Here is a 13,967-nt window from a genome sequence, read left to right as displayed (position 1 = left end):
AGATTGACGCCTCGACTCTGTAGTTGTACCTTATCTTTTGATGCTCGTACCAGTAATACATGTACATACAGCTGGAGAAGATTCAGGAAATGCTCGTAATTTCACTTGATTGTTCCCCTCAAGCCAATGGCGCCCGCGCCGTTTATCGTCTGCACATGCACAGCAGCGGCGGCGGCCACCACAAGTCCAAGTCACACACGCCGGCTTGTTAGTCGTGCCTCCACCCCACGTCTCCCATGTGACATGATCACCAAGAGGCTTGGGCATTCTGCAGGTTCAGGACGATGACGCGCGCTGTGCCAGTACATGCCAGGTGACGAGGTAGTACATAAGGTACTTGATTCTATCATGACTGAGTTACTCGATTCAACTGCAGGTCTCTCCGTGTCCGATATTTAGCTTGAGTATCTCAGCTTACTACTACTATCCTGAGAGAGACAGGAGTTAACAGTCTGTCGCAGTTATAAGTTACGAGTACGAACCCAAAGGCCCGGTGCCACCAAGGTGCACAGGGGTAAAGCAAAGAGCGTGCGCAATCCAGCATGCAGCCGCTTCTGGCGCCGCCGTGCGTGTTATGACTACTTCTGGTCTTCCCTTGTCTTTGACTCAAAGGTCGTTTTCGTTTTCGCTTTTCCTCCCATCCTTGTACTCTTCTCCTGTTCATCAATACAAAATTGGAATTGTACCTTCAAGTGACTACTTAAGTCCATGATTCTCACCAAAGACGCTGCTCAGCTGATCCATCATTTCATTCACCTTGACCATGAGCCGAGCCGTCCCGGACATTGTATCCGGGGCTGACTCAGCCAGAACTAAGTGGTTGCTTCGCCACATGCCGTTGGCTTGCCAAAAGGGAAGCAAAATAGCGACAGATCGATTCCGGAGAAAGAAAACAAAAGCCTTAACAATCTATACATTCAGCATTCGTTGAATCGGAACAATCGGGTGGCTTTTCTGGAGAAGCTGACAGTCTTGCCGCGTCTTTAATGTTCTAGTTCCCGTGTGTTCAAGTAATAAGCTCTCGGTCAGGCTGGGCATTTGTTCGATAAGCTACATGTATGATGGCCTGCCGGCTATCGCCTTGCCGTCTAGGGACTGTGCAGTTTTGCATACGGTTTCATTCCTCTTTTACCATTCTCTTCATCACTGGCTTGATATTCCTCCCTTGTTTCCATCCATCTTGATATGGCTGTGTCTGCTTTCTCGATTAAACGATTGTAGCTTCTTCCGCGGCTAATCGGCAAAGTGAATGGCCTCTCTCAGCAGAGCATCTAGCGTACTGTACCTAGATAGACATTCACCATGTAACGTCACAGCTTAATCTGAACAATAGCTCACTTACACATAACCCCAAGCCATCTCTACCTTTTCCCACAACATCATCAACTGTAGACACTCGTATGAGCTCACCTCCTCTCATAATAAACTGCAAAATTCCACAAGCCCTTCCCCCCTCTCATCGTCAGTCATTGACAACAACACCCTCCAACTCACAATGTCCTCTCCAACAAGCCCCTCCATATTCCCCGCATCCCTCCTATCAAGCGACGCAGCCGCAGCCCTTCCCACCGGCTTCACCATCCGACCCCTTGAAAGAGGAGATTACGCAAAGGGATTCTTGGAATGTCTCCGTGACTTGACCTGGATGGACAATGTCACGGAACAGGACTTCAACGAGCGGTACGATGACATGGACACGGGCGGCAAAGGCCCCTATTACTATCTCGTGATTGAGCATGAGGGCAGGATTGTGGGCACCGGCGCCGTAATTGTTGAGAAGAAGTTGTAAGTCTTTCTACCTTTCCACACTACCTATATATATATACAGCTTTTCTTTTTATTGATATCAAGTGAAAAAAAAAAAAAAGCATACAAAACCGCACTACGGTCGGCCACATTGAAGAAATCTGCATCTCCAAGGAGCACCAAGGAAAGAGGCTGGGCTTCCACATGCTCGCCGCTCTCAACTCTGTGGCCAAGAACGTGGGGTGTCGGAAAACCATTCTGAACTGCAGCGAGCACAATATTCCCTTTTACCAGAAATGCGGCTTCAACGTCTGTGGCACGGAGATGGAAACGGTCTTTCAGTGAGGAGCCAAGGCGGATCATGAAGGAGTTGTTCAAATTGTTGAGCAAACAAGGGCATGGTATAGTCTATGAATCATGCCTGCCTCGCTATTAGAGAAGAAAGAACGGACGAAGTATATAAGGTAGAAGAAAGAAAGCATGAAATGTATACATTGAGCAAGATTCTAATGCCCCTTCCATCTGTTGCCAGCCATGTGCAGATCTAGAAATCCAAGTCGCGCACTGTTCGTTCATAGCAGCTATGCTTCGCCGTTGTCGACCATATAATCCTTGGTCAACTATTTCATCGTCAATATTATAAGAAGAAGAGCATGTGAGCCATCTTTCCTTATGCGCACAAACATACGCCTACTGCCACAGACAAAGTTTGCCGCTGGCTGTGCCTCCAGCTACCCAATCCATGCTGGGATGGAAGTGAGCCACTGCTGGCACAGCAGAGATGCCCTCTCCACCCAGTTGAGCCAACTGACTCCCGTCCGAAGCATATACATCGACGAAGCGGTTCATGTTGCCGATTGTAAACCTCTGGATGCCGTCTTTGGGATTCTTCTGCCATTGGGGCTTCAGGATGGTAACCCATCGGCCTGTCTGATTGTTATGACGAATTGTATGCGCTGGCTCCATGGTTTTCGCATCAATGTTTTGGCCCGGTTTCCACTTGGAGGCTTCTGAAAAGTCATATATCTTGATCGTGTCGTCGTATGAAGATGTCGCGACATGTCCACCGGCACTCCAAGAAGCATGCGACACAGACAAGCGCGACTCGTGCTCCCCGAGTAGCGTCGGATGTTTCAGTTCCCCCTTGCCGCTCATCTTTCGGAGATCCCATACTTTCATGGTTCTATCCAGAGAAGCCGTCGCCAATAGATAAGGGTGTAATGGGTGCATCGAGAAGCCTCCAATCTTTTGCTCGGATAAAGACCACAGCTCCAAGCTATCGGGCGCCCTGGTGTCATAACGTCCCACTGAACCATCGAGTGTGGAGAAAAAGAGCAAGTTTGGCTCTGCTGCAGGAATCTCGAGCGCTGAGATAGGGAGGTCTTCGTGGGCATTCTCCGGCGCAAACACCTGCACAGACACGCCCTTTTCCAGGTCCAACTTTCGTATTGATGAATCGTACGAGGAGGAAAATACGGCGTTGGCATCGATGGGCGAAAAGACGAATGCAGTGATTGTCCTCGCGTGGACCTTAAAGGCAGAGATGACGGGATCGGGCAGATCCTCGTCATCATCTACTTCGGGAACCGTCTGAGACGCATCAAAGACGCCCATGGCGCCCTCTTTGTCGCCTGCAAACACAATGGGCTTGTCTTCAGTCGGGTGGAAACCAAGAGCATACACTCTCTGCGGCGTGATCTTGATGTCTGCAGGCGTTGGTTAGTAGCATGCAACTACGGGATGGTCCATTCACGATACTCACCATTGGGTATCCAAGGCTCATAGAGCTTAAGGCCATTCATTCGCAGTCGGAGGTCCTTCAGGTCATCATCTGTCGCTTCTTTGGGATCGTAATCGAATGTCCGAACTCCGGGCTGCGCACCACGGAAAATGCCTTGCAACCCGTCCATGCTGCCTACGTATTTTTTGCCATCTACGACAATATCGCCGAGTTTCATATCATCGGCAATCCGTAGTCTCTTGGCCTTAACCTGCTCGGCCTGGTGCTCGGCCTCTACTTCGAGTTTGCGCTTCAGAGCTTCGTCGTCAGCAGCCACACCGGCGAGACGGGAACTCATGCGCGTCCCTCGTCGTGGCTCTCGAACGACTGGTTCTGCCTTTACTCGTCTTCGTGGAGCCGACGGCTTCGACGCTGGTTTTTCTGGTATGATCTTCTTGGCAGTCACTGAGATCTCGGACAAGAGTGCCTTGTTTGCGGCCATGTTCTCCAGACGCCGCCTCTCGAAGGCACTGAGGCCGTCGCCCTCGTTCTTGGGAGCCATGTTGAGTGTGTCGACACAAAGCAGCTGATTGGAGAGGAGAGTAGAAAAAGTAGAATCGAAGAAGAGTCGAGCTGCGTGTGAAACTGGAGGTACCCAAAGACGAGAAGAAAGGCGGTTGCTGGTAGTATACCCAAGAGCAGCAAAAGGTGAGCGACGGGTGAGGCGAGTCGAGTCCGGAGCTGAATCTGGTGGGATCGCGTAGCACCGCGTCTCTGTTAATTGTTCTGGCGCGAAGTCACGCGCAGCCCTTTAGTGCTGGAAGAGACTTTGAGTGGGACCTGCCGGTACATAATCAAAAGGCGAGAACTGCCGACTATTAGCCGTGCAAAATACTAGCATACTGGAAGGTAATTACTGAATATCCAGCAGAGTCGCCTCCAAGAATCGAAACTGTTGCTGCTGAAAAGTTGGATTGTGAGACATCAGTCTTTCCTCCTGTCTTTGTTGCTGACAATGTCTCTCACCATGCTGCCGTTCTTGTATCAGACACAAACTCTTCGGCTGGCGGCCAGAGGTCCCTCGTTTGCGCTGAGCTTTGCCCGGCTGAGACACACTGCAAGACGGACCAAGAGGCCTGCAGACAATGCGATTCCCTTCCAGTGGGAGGCCGAGGACCGAGAGCTGGCCGGCAGCGACGCAGACCGGGTTTCAACCATCACGCCATCCGAAGCCCAGATCTTCAGGGGCATCTTCCATGAGATTGCCGAGGGCAAAATGCCCGCCTCAAAGCGACGAAGCCCGATGCGGCATCTGCAGGGCAGGTTCCAGGCTGGGAGCGATGCGCCTGCGAGCAGCAGCGACAAGGACAGCAGCCGGAGCTCGGCTCGCTCCTCTGCAGAAAAGGCCCGCATCTCCGAGTTCCGGGACAAGTTTCTCAGTCGGTATCCCAGGTCGCTGCAAAACGCCGCGCAGGTTGCCCTGGGTCTGCATGAAGTCAGGCCGCGGGACGCAGAGGCAGAGCAGGATGCTGCCCAGATGATGGAGCTGGAGGGTGACGATGAGGCGGCAAGGGTTGAGCGTGAGCTTCTTGAGCTTGAGCGAAGCAAAGAGTGCGAGAGGGTGGAAGCTTTAATGAAGGCATGCAAAACCGATGCAGAGCTGTGGAGCGTCATGGAAAGAGAAGTTTTCTCGCTGCCTGAAAAGCTGCATATTGCCCAGGCAAAGCAGTCAGGCACCAGTCCGCGTGGCCCAAAGGGCAGAAAGAAGGCAAAGGCGGAGGAAACCAATCAGTCTGCCCTTTCGGAGGTTGACGAGGATCAGGAGCAGGCGGCATCAGAAGTGGCTTCGCAGGATGAAGAGCGTGTCATGAACATCCACGGCCCGCTGTACTCGCGATTCCTCACCACGGCGCTCGACCTCTTCGACTCGGCGTTTGCTCGTCCCTCTCCATACATCTTCCAGATCCTTCCCCGAATCAAGGAACTCGGCTTGCCGTCGTTTGTCCTCGGCGTCTCGACGCCATTCTACGCCAAGCTGGCGGATATCTACTGGCGCCGCTTCGGAGATGCGAGCTCTGCGCTGGACATGCTGCACGAGATGAACTCGGCCGGCCTGTTTGCGAATGCAGAGGTCAACGGCCTCATCTCGCAGCTGCGCAATGAACTTCATGCATGCGCCTGGGGCGGCCAGGGGCCTTTTGTCATGGCCATGATGGAGTCCCCTCCGTATGACGGCGCGTTGATGCAGAGGCTCGAGGAGGTGGTTGAGATGATTGGGCAGTCGTCGCAGGACCGCCTGAAGGATCATTCTTTCTAAGCGATCTGCACGTGGGGATGAGAGACGGCTGTCTTGTGTTGCGGAATTGTCTTGTGTTGCTCTCCAGATTTATGCAGGTTCACAGGCACACACGTACACACACACACTTACACATATCTTCAACCTCGGAAGCTGTTGCCGAGGTATCAGATCACTTGTATCATTATTCCATGACCTCCCTACCTATCCGAGATCACGATCTACACCCACACGACTTTTCATATTCATTCAATCTTCTTGTACAAAGAAAATACGCATAGACATAGACAGGCCGGATGAATTGCTCCTTCTTCTATATGATCATCAGACACGAGCTCAGCAACTATTGCAAAGTTGCAGCGGTGGTACTACCTCGCCTATGCGATGGACGAGGCCATGCACATGTATGTTTCACTCGATTCTTCCCCGATTGCCAGGTGGGAAGCTATGATTGGGCCCGATACAACGAGGGGCGAAAAAAGCAACTTCTTTCAGGCCATTTTGCTTTCAGCTCAGCCAGATCATTGCCTGGATGTCAGCCTCGCACTGTGTGCATCGTCACCTTGCCTCTCGGCTTGCGTCCTCCTACTGCAGGCGATGCATGCAATCACACCCTCTCAGGCACGAGTTGCCAGGAAGCATTGCCTAGATCTTTCATTTTGGGCTATTTATTGCTATGTGTCCCGTGGTGGTGGTAAGATGCCGTCTTGGCCTCACCATACTGTTGCTCTTCGGCAGTGTTGATATGCTGCCTTTTATAAAGAGTTGAAGCAAGCCTCACAACTAGAAAAATCATTCCCCGCGGTATCACTGTCACAATGTTTCAGCAACTCCCGGTCTCTGTCAAGAGACCACGCCAACATCCTCCCACAATGGTCTCATCCCAGCGAGGAAGCCCTCCGTCATACCCAAGATTGCATCTGCTGAAAATGCCACTCGAGGTCCGCCTCAAGATCTTCCACGAGCTGTGGGAAGACCGAGACTTTGACCTGCTCATGGTCATCAAGGACTACGAAGACAGACACAGCAACAACAACCCCATCACCCTCGCATCCATCCACTTTATCCACTTCAACAGGCGCCCCAAAGTCCACTGGCACAACAAGAAGATTCCCTGGGACAGATACGCCGCGTGCCTCAGCAGCATTGAGCTCCTCTGGTTCAACCGGCGGCTACACGGAGGCACGCGCAGCAACCGCAACTACTTCACCGTCTTCAATCTGATGATATCCTGCAGACAGCTCTGGGAAGAAGGGAGCCTAGCCTACTGGCGCCAGAAGCGCCTCCAGATCGCCATCACGAAGGAGTTTGGCGAGATTCCCCGTGGAGACGAAGACATCTTTGCCATGGCTCAGTCTACAGACAGCGTCCTGTTTGGCGGGAGCATTGGAAAGAGTGTCAGGATCTTGACGCTGAGGTTTGACGACAAGGTGTTGAATTGCCGGGTCACGCGTTGCGATACTGTGCCCGGGGTGACGACCTGTGCTCAACACTCTGATGAGACGTTTATGCCGAAGCTGCAATGGGCTCATGATACAATCATGAAGGCTCTCGGGCTGTTCACAAGCGTGACGTGCCTGGAACTGCTCATCGAAAACGAGCGCGTCTACAAACTATACGACGGCATGGGCACGTTCGGCGAGATACTCAAGTACGTCAAAGGAGAGCGGCCGCTGATCAAGGTGGTTCGCATCAAGGGCGGCCCATGCGCAGAGCTGGTCAAGCAATGGAATCTCGAGCTCGACGCATCCGTTTCTGGGGTTGCCTGGTCGATGAACCCCTGTGTTCCGACTTGCAAGGACAAGAAGTATAGTGGTCATGCTGACAAGTTTGATGCGACGCCGCGGGAAGTCGATCAGCGGCCTGATTTTGCTTGAGTTTGTCTTTTTCGGAAGCGACGAGGTACTGTGTTGGCTTGTTAATGGGGGCCGACTTTGCCCGTGAGGAGGGGAGAGTCTGTCCAGACGGTCTTGAACTGGACGTGGATGATGACGGCCAACATGAAGATAGGATTCGATGGTGCTAAGTCTGCAGCCCGCTGGACTTGGCCTGATCACGCTGATGGTTTGGAGACTTTCTATACATGTAAGTTCTATCACAGCCTGAAGATTCAACCAAGGAGATGTCATACATAGAATGTTTGTTAAAGAGAATCGTTGAATTATGAACCACTACACTCGACGATTTTGTCCTTTGGCCATGCCCACTCTGTTCGTTTTGAGATGACTTGTCCATTTTCTGCCGACCGCTCGAGCAGTACATGGACTCGGTAACCACGTTATTTTCACATCGACACGGTTATATTGGGATGAATCAAAGTCGGAATCCATGATTACGGTGCTTCGTTTTTCTTTCATTCCTAGACGCTGCATAGTAAAGGTAGCTCTTCGTACAATTGCTTCAGGGCTGTAATTCGTGACGCACCGACGCCACACCAAAGACGAGGGTCCGAGTCCTCGAGAGGCCATGTTCTCATGTCAGATCCCATTGTGAATCGTCCAACCTTGAAAGTCAACAATTCCAAAAACAAGAAGCCAGAATTGCGGCTCTCAGCTTCACACATGAGGAAATGCCCGGTTCATACCAAGCTGTCCCACTGTTGCATCCAAGCATTGACCGGCAGCCCGTGTTGAGCATGGGTCACTAAGGCTATCTAGTAGGTAATATCCCTGTAGAATCATGGAGTTAATTGCTTTGCCGGACGATTTCACAGCTCTCCCATTGGAAGAAGCTGTAAGTGGTAGTCACTCACCAGGACTGAGCATATCACTCCTTGCTTGACCCCGTAAAGCTTCCACAATCGTTGCGAGCCAAGTTCGCTTCATAAGATTTTCTACACAACCCTTCAAAGCTCCGACAACTGCCTCACTACATCTGTCAGGTCCACCTCGCCCATCGTCCATGGTGCTCTCAATGCCGGATGCCTGCCGGTTTGCCCAACTCCACCACTCCTTGCCGTAAGCGGTTTCATCACGCACCCCAGACCTCAGCCTCACCACGACTAGCCGAAGAAAAATAAGAAGGAGGAAAGGAAGAAGAGAAAGTAACAAGGATTGTAGAACACTCCGGCAGAGCTAAGCAGCATCTTGCCGGGATATCAGAAGCTCTTGAGTACAGCATGCATCTCAGCTCTCAAGCCACAGCTGCCGCCCAGACCACCTTATTATTCACTGCGGAACTGCCTACTGGGCGATTGCTCTCCTGTTCCAATATCTCAGCCAATAGAACATGGGTTCCATGCAGATATGTGGCTCTATCTCGCGGCCCGGCTTCGATTTAGCGTCGAGGCCAAACGTGGACTTCTCATTGCTAGCCAAAAACTACTCCAAAGACCCTGATCAACAACGAAAGCCGGCCGACTAAAAATATCAACCTTGGCTGAGAGAGCCACGCGCGAGATGCTTCTGTGACAGGCCAGTCCACGCCGTGAGCCGTCACCCTTGATGGCTTCACTGCAATTTCCTCATGCAAGCCTCCATTCCTTCTAGAGCCAAGCCGTGGCGCCAAATGTGAGTCAAGCCGGAAAAAGCAAACATCGGGCTACTCGTATGAGGTACTCTCACGGTTCGCCCAGGCAAACATCCTCGCAAATGCCGTCAGTACGTACTTACAGGCAGGGTTTCCAAGGCAGCTCGTGACTCTGCGCGAGCTTCCTTTTGGCTGCCCGGCTCAAGCGAGAACCTGTGACTTGTCGAATGGCGGAAATACGACTGCCGGGGGGACACGCTATGTTCGGCATCGGCCTATGATTGTGTAGTATGCGAGTCGGGTTGATGTATCGTCTCCATCAAACTTATCGTACCAGCGACACGATAATCTTTCCTGCAAGATGGCCCCTGTTTCTTCTCATACTGGCTCTATAAGCTTAAATATGCTATTAGCTCATTGTCCTTGTTGGATGATGAAGACGAAGCTTGCTCAAGTCCATCGCCCTTTTCGACCTCTCCATGCCTGCAGCTTCACACTTACGGCCCTTAACACCCAAGAACCTAGCCCGGGCAGAGCTATCTATTCCAAGCCCAACTGCCATGAGACGCCGCTGAGATTAGCCTACAGGGCTGAACAGAAGTCGTCTCCACGCTAGAATGCAAATGTGTCTGAGCGTAGGTGCTGTCTACTCTAGGCGGACCGTGAAGAGAGCCAATGGCCATGATCGAGGTCTCGCGCGTGGGCCTGGACAAGCTTTGTCCTGTCAGAAGCAAGCTCAAACAGCCACTGGCAGCCTCCGTCGGCGGGATTGAACGGCAATCTTACGGCTGAGTTTTACACCCCTTAGATTAGCATCACGGGTCGTCGGTCTGCCTTGTGGGGGACTGCTCATCTTGTGGCTGCATGTCAAGTGTCGAATGATGGAATAAAAGGAATGAGTGGCTTTTGAGCTAGTACCTCTGCTTTGAATCGTTTGTCTGTATATATTTCGCTAATAAAAGCTATCAGTCGCTTTGTTCTTCGGTTCTCTTGCTTTCACCCATCTTCACGCTCTCTAATCTTGCTGCCTTCTCTTGTCCACTCTTTTAGTCACTCATTCACATCTTCTAAACCTCCTCTTTTGATACCCAAACCCCATAACCACCGCAATGTCTGCTTCTGCTGAGACCCCCGTTGCCCCCGTTGCGGCCCCTGCTCCGGCCTCCGTCCAATCCTCCACGACGCCTCCCAAAGGCGGCCCTATCGACGACAACGATGTGAACCACTGGAAGGATCGCTTCAACGATGTGCTGTCTCGACCTGGCGAGCACGTCAACTCGAAATCTCCTGCCGGCGCTCTCAGCTGGGCTACCCACCTGTTTGACTGCTTCAACCCCATTGATCTTTGCCTCATCACTTGCTGTGTTCCTTGCGTCACCTTTGGCAAGACGCACCACCGCGTCAACAAGAATGGCAACATGGACGGCTATGAGCCTGTCAACACCTCCGTATGTCCTTATACTGTTACACGCTTCCACGCGAGAATAGCGCCCTGACATGCTTCTGCCTCTACAGTGCCTCCTCTTCTGCGGCTCTACCTGCTGCGCTCTTCACTGGATCCCCGCCAGCATGCAGCGTGCCGCGATTCGCGAAAAGTACAATCTCGAGGGCAACTGCATCGAGGACATTCTCAAGTCCTTGTGCTGCGCGTGCTGCAACCTGATTCAGCTCGAGAAGGAGACGGAGCATCGTGAGGCTCTCCTGAGGAACGGCAGCTCGGAGCAGTACAAGTCCAACAACAGCATGGTGTATCCTGGAGCCAACTAGACCTGAATTCTCCTTTGCCTATGATTCTATCAAGTTTATACGGAAAAGTAATGATGTGGATTATGGCTCAAGACTGTAATCTATGGGGGACGGACTGGCGTGTTCATGGGCTGATGGGAATGTGCCGATGGATACCCAAGCTTCTGGCTCAGTTATTCTTTAATTTTGCCTTTGTTATCTGCAATTCCATGGAACAAGATGCTTTCAACTCGTTTATCGTGCCAGGGCTTTCATTTGACCTTGACTTCCTGGAACTGCTCTTCTAAGTTCGTGTATCTTTGTGCTCCCCGCCGGCTTACGTGCAAGCTCCCCGTCGACATCAGCTTGATGTCATTTAGTGACCTCCGACTACCTCCGACTTATTGGCATTTGGCCATTTGTGATCATGGATAGTGTTAGCCATTGCTTATTTATGTTTTCTCAACTGTGATTTACAGAAAAATAAACTCCATGATACATGTACAAGAGTCGCGGCGTTCCTCGAGATGGCACAAACAGACGGTCTTGCGTTCAATATCGGGGCCTTCACATCAACCCTGTTCCTGCTCGAGTTCGGTGCTGACAAGTTCATCACTCATACCGCCGCCGTCGCAAGCCGCATCGGCGTGTCCGAGTTGATCATCAGCCTCCTCACAGCAGGCGCAGAATGGGAAGAGGTAACAACTGGCCTACATCGACATCTCTTTGTCCGCAATGAAAACTAATGTCACCAGCTTGCTGTCGTCGTCGCGTCTCTGGCGCAGGGCCGCTCTTCATTGGCAATGGGGAACGTGATTGGCGCTGCCATTTCCAACATCCTCGGCGCTTTCTCTCTCGGTCTGTTATGTTGTGAGAAGGGGAAAACGGTCGAGTTCGACAGGAGCTCTCAGATCTATTCTCTCTTGACTCTCGCCTTGACAACGGCAGTGGCTCCGGCCATCTACTTCTCGACGAGAATCACCTGGTTAGTTTGCGGGCCACTTTTGGTGGTGGCGTTCGGCTTCTATTTCGTACTCATCGCTGTGGCCATTGGTCGAGGGGTCCTCACGGCGCCAGAGGACTCGGACGCCAGCGATGAAGATGGAGATGAAGATGAAGCTGAAGATGACGACGCGAGATCTATGGCGAGTTCGAGAGGCTTGCTCGCCAACAGCCCTGGCACATCCGTGAGGGCACACCCACACCGCGATCGTCACCGGCTCGCGTATCATAGCCTTTATCTGGCTTTTGGGTTCCTTGCCATATGCCTTGCCGGCTACGTAATTTCCCAAGCAGCAATGAACATCATTGACCGGCTCGGCATCTCCGACATTCTCTTCAGCGTCATCATCATTGCCATCGCCACAACGCTGCCTGAGAAGTTCGTCGCTGTTGTGAGTGGCTACCGCGGCCACCCAGGGATTCTTGTAGCCAACTGTGCCGGGAGCAACATTTTTCTTTTATCACTTTGTTGCGGCATCATCATGATCGACACAAAGGGTGACTTGGATGGAGGCAATGTGGCCGTCTCGGAGTTGGTTGTCTTGTGGGCTTCAACGGCTGCGTTTACAGCGACGGTTTGGTTCGGGGCGGGCTTCCCCCGCTGGATCGGAGGATTCATGATTGTTTGCTACATTGCATTTATCGTGTTGGAGTTTACCGTCATTCACGGAGTGGCAGATTAGCATGTGGAGGATCGAGAGGAGCTCATCATGCAATGCTCGATATATCCGAGGTATGGCAACCTGTATGTGCAATGACCATTTGATAGGTACCGCTTCTCGTGGCTCAGCCCGATATAGTCAATGCGGTTCTGACCATGCTACAATTTTTGCATAGCGGAACTCTTCCTTATTATTTGTACGTAAGGATCAGAGCACCATTTACTCTGAACGACATCAATGTGATACGAAAGGATATCCCGAATTTAAACCTTACAGGGAAGCTGGTTGTTTGCGGCTGAGATCTAGTGCTCCAATCGCCATGCTTGGTTGACAGCGCATATCCCTGGCCTCGCTGTTACTTGATCATCTTGACCAGCCTATACCTTACATGTATACTATGCGACTCGTAAAGTCAACCAGTGAAAGCCTTCGACGGCTATAGCCCTCGTATCGAAGACGTAGGATGCTAGCCGAGACGTCCGTACTGACTTGATGCACGGCCTGACATGGTATGATCTCGGTTCCGCGGCAGTTAAGACACTCAGCTGTGTTTACGACTCGCGAGTTACGTGGGGGATCGTCCATGCGTTAATGCGACCTGGAATCACAAGCCAGCCCAAGTTATAGTGAAGCTATTTCGCTGTTAAAAGCCCTGAGCGGGGGTGCAGCATGCTACATGTAACATGGGTGGACACAACTTGGTGAGACGTATAGGCCAAGGCTGAAGAGTGACTGCTTTCGAGGGTTTGTTTCAACTGTGGCCATATGCTTGAGTCTATTCGCCAAGATATATAGTATATAGTCTAATTGGTATAAGCTTCAATGGCTGCAGCGAACAACCAAGGACAAGATTCAATTACCCGGGGCATGGGAGTCTACATTCACAGAGGTTGACGAAGACTAAGCACCATTAAAGTTCCTATTATTCTGACAGAATCCTAAGTGTTTCTTTAGATGCTGTAAACACGACAATTGGCATTTTGAGTTCCTCACCGCAGCCCGCAATACCCAAATCGGGCCCATTTCGCGGTGTAGGAGTTGCACCCTGGTAGTCATCACAAGCTCGCCCTAGGCCAATGCAACATAACTTGTGTCAGCTGTCAAGCCACGAACGCGAATCCTCTTGACAGCAGGCAGAGAAACGTGAGGACGCATCAATTCCGCTTTTTACGAGGCACTTGATACATCAGTCGGGCCGAATTACGAGCGGCAACAAACGGCATCCTAAGTTGCTGAAAAGGGAAGATGAAACAGACTCGAGTCGAATCAAGATGCTTGTTCTCGGGCTGTCGCTGGTTGTCCTGGGCGGAAGAGCACGGCATCCAGCCTCTAGCGTCTGACGAGTGCC

General features: G+C 51.7%; 6 protein-coding genes across 6 annotated transcripts; 5 read left to right on the top strand and 1 right to left on the bottom strand.

The window, feature by feature from the left end:
* Nucleotides 1-1,495: 1,495 nt before the first annotated feature.
* On the top strand, nt 1,496-2,094 carry BBK36DRAFT_1202615 (acetyltransferase; the record flags this gene model as incomplete). Its single annotated transcript, XM_024897231.1, has 2 exons — nt 1,496-1,785; nt 1,869-2,094. 2 exons carry the CDS (start codon nt 1,496-1,498, stop codon nt 2,089-2,091), a joined length of 513 nt encoding a protein of 170 aa, XP_024749077.1.
* Nucleotides 2,095-2,436: 342 nt separating this feature from the next.
* BBK36DRAFT_1169450 (WD40 repeat-like protein) lies at nt 2,437-4,028 on the bottom strand (the record flags this gene model as incomplete). The annotated part of the gene is made up of 2 exons (XM_024895315.1): nt 2,437-3,452; nt 3,509-4,028. The coding sequence occupies 2 exons, from the start codon at nt 4,026-4,028 to the stop codon at nt 2,437-2,439; spliced, it is 1,536 nt and encodes a 511-aa protein (XP_024749076.1).
* A 465-nt stretch (nt 4,029-4,493) lies between these two features.
* On the top strand, nt 4,494-5,783 carry BBK36DRAFT_1120507 (hypothetical protein; the record flags this gene model as incomplete). Its single annotated transcript, XM_024890704.1, has 2 exons — nt 4,494-5,273; nt 5,328-5,783. The coding sequence occupies 2 exons, from the start codon at nt 4,494-4,496 to the stop codon at nt 5,781-5,783; spliced, it is 1,236 nt and encodes a 411-aa protein (XP_024749075.1).
* Nucleotides 5,784-6,580: 797 nt separating this feature from the next.
* Nucleotides 6,581-7,639, top strand: BBK36DRAFT_1120994 (hypothetical protein; the record flags this gene model as incomplete). Its single annotated transcript, XM_024890768.1, has 1 exon — nt 6,581-7,639. The coding sequence occupies one exon, from the start codon at nt 6,581-6,583 to the stop codon at nt 7,637-7,639; it is 1,059 nt and encodes a 352-aa protein (XP_024749074.1).
* A 2,700-nt stretch (nt 7,640-10,339) lies between these two features.
* BBK36DRAFT_1141695 (PLAC8-domain-containing protein) lies at nt 10,340-10,997 on the top strand (the record flags this gene model as incomplete). The annotated part of the gene is made up of 2 exons (XM_024893471.1): nt 10,340-10,678; nt 10,746-10,997. 2 exons carry the CDS (start codon nt 10,340-10,342, stop codon nt 10,995-10,997), a joined length of 591 nt encoding a protein of 196 aa, XP_024749073.1.
* Nucleotides 10,998-11,482: 485 nt separating this feature from the next.
* BBK36DRAFT_1169446 (Ca2+ transporter) lies at nt 11,483-12,640 on the top strand (the record flags this gene model as incomplete). The annotated part of the gene is made up of 2 exons (XM_024895314.1): nt 11,483-11,653; nt 11,711-12,640. 2 exons carry the CDS (start codon nt 11,483-11,485, stop codon nt 12,638-12,640), a joined length of 1,101 nt encoding a protein of 366 aa, XP_024749072.1.
* Nucleotides 12,641-13,967: the final 1,327 nt, after the last annotated feature.

Source organism: Trichoderma citrinoviride (assembly GCF_003025115.1).
Source record: "Trichoderma citrinoviride strain TUCIM 6016 unplaced genomic scaffold BBK36scaffold_8, whole genome shotgun sequence".
Classification (NCBI taxonomy): Eukaryota; Fungi; Ascomycota; class Sordariomycetes; order Hypocreales; family Hypocreaceae; genus Trichoderma; species Trichoderma citrinoviride.
This window is presented reverse-complemented; position numbering and strand designations above follow the sequence as displayed.